The 1,344-nt window shown below is 49.9% G+C and overlaps 1 protein-coding gene across 1 annotated transcript in view; it reads right to left on the reverse strand.

The window, feature by feature from the left end:
- LOC101861620 (protein qua-1) overlaps positions 1–1,344 on the reverse strand; it is a gene marked incomplete at its 5' end in the record, with an annotated part of 7,191 nt that overhangs the window by 3,519 nt on the left and 2,328 nt on the right. Inside the window, 1 exon segment of the mRNA XM_035972827.1 lies at positions 1,088–1,223. Coding sequence (XP_035828720.1) covers positions 1,088–1,223 — 136 coding nt within the window.

The raw sequence follows: 1,344 nt of genomic DNA on the forward strand, positions 1-1,344 counted from the left end.
AGAATACTGGATGAGGCCCAGGGCACCCCTGACTCCCCCTGACTCTATCACCAGTGACAACTAGGACACTACTGAGTCACAACTTTTAATTGCTCATCCTGAAGAGTACCAAATTAATACCTTCAAACAAGGAGACATAACTACGACAATTAACCGTAGTGAACCAAACACAGTTATTGCTCATTTAACCAACATTACCGGGATATATTACAGAACCCATCAGGGACCCGCTGTTGTGTCTACGGGAAAGGAACGGCACTTTACACAAATTTTCCTCACTTCACTCAGGTGACACTGAAAATAAGTACCCCGCTCTAGACGGTAGAAAGATCTTGTCAGCTTGTTAGTGTTTGAGCGAGCGCTTAATCAGTTACTTTTCCAGGGCTGCTTGATGGTAACTGTATGCTCTAACACCAACAGATTGAAATAGATCTTTAAAAAAAATATATATATAGGACAAACATCATATTTTCAAATGAATTATTAGACAACTATGTGCATGAAAGTGAGTATGTGTTTGTATTAGTATCTCTGCATGTGTGTGTCTGCCTGTGTGTGTCTGTATCTGAGTGTGTGCGTCTTTGTGTGTGTCTGTATCTGTGTGTGTGTGTGTGTGTGTGGTGTGTGTGTAAGTGTATCAGTGTATAAGTGTGTGTGTGCATCTGTGTCTGTGTGAGTGTGAGTGTCTGTGTCATGTGTCTGAGTATGTGCGCCTGAGTGCGTGCTTCTCTGTGTGTGTTTGTCTGTGTGTGTGTGTGTGTTTGCGCCTGTGTGGGTCTGCGCCTGTGTATGTGCGTCTGTGCGTAGTGTGTCTGTGTCTGCGCCTGTGTGTGTCTGCGTCTGTGCGTAGTGTGTCTGTGCGTAGTGTGTCTGCGCCTGTGTATGTGCGTCTGTGCATAGTGTGTCTGCGCCTGTGTATGTGCGTCTGTGTGTAGTGTGTCTGCGCCTGTGTATGTGCGCCTGTGTGTGTCTGCGCCTGTGTATGTGTGTCTGTGCGTGGTGTGTCTGCGCCTGTGTATGTGCGTCTGTGCGTAGTGTGTCTGCGCCTGTGTGTATGTGAGTCTGTGCGTAATGTGTGTTGACCCACCTCTGCGTCAATGAGCTCCTGAGCAGACACCATGTGGGCCACGTAGGTCTCCTGCTCGTAGAAAACCAGCCCACATCTCCCACACTGGCCCACTATCTGGCCCTCCAGCCCGCTGGCGTGGGATGCTATGTGGGTGCTGGAGGGGGGGTGAGCCGGGGAGGGAATGGGGGGATGGGAGGCATGGGAAGGATGGAGAGGGGGGAGGGTCAGGGGAAGGATTGGGGGGGACCAGGGAAGGTGGGGGAGATGAGGAAAGG

Source organism: Aplysia californica, unplaced genomic scaffold, assembly GCF_000002075.1.
Source record: "Aplysia californica isolate F4 #8 unplaced genomic scaffold, AplCal3.0 scaffold00867, whole genome shotgun sequence".
NCBI classification, from domain to species: domain Eukaryota; kingdom Metazoa; phylum Mollusca; class Gastropoda; order Aplysiida; family Aplysiidae; genus Aplysia; species Aplysia californica.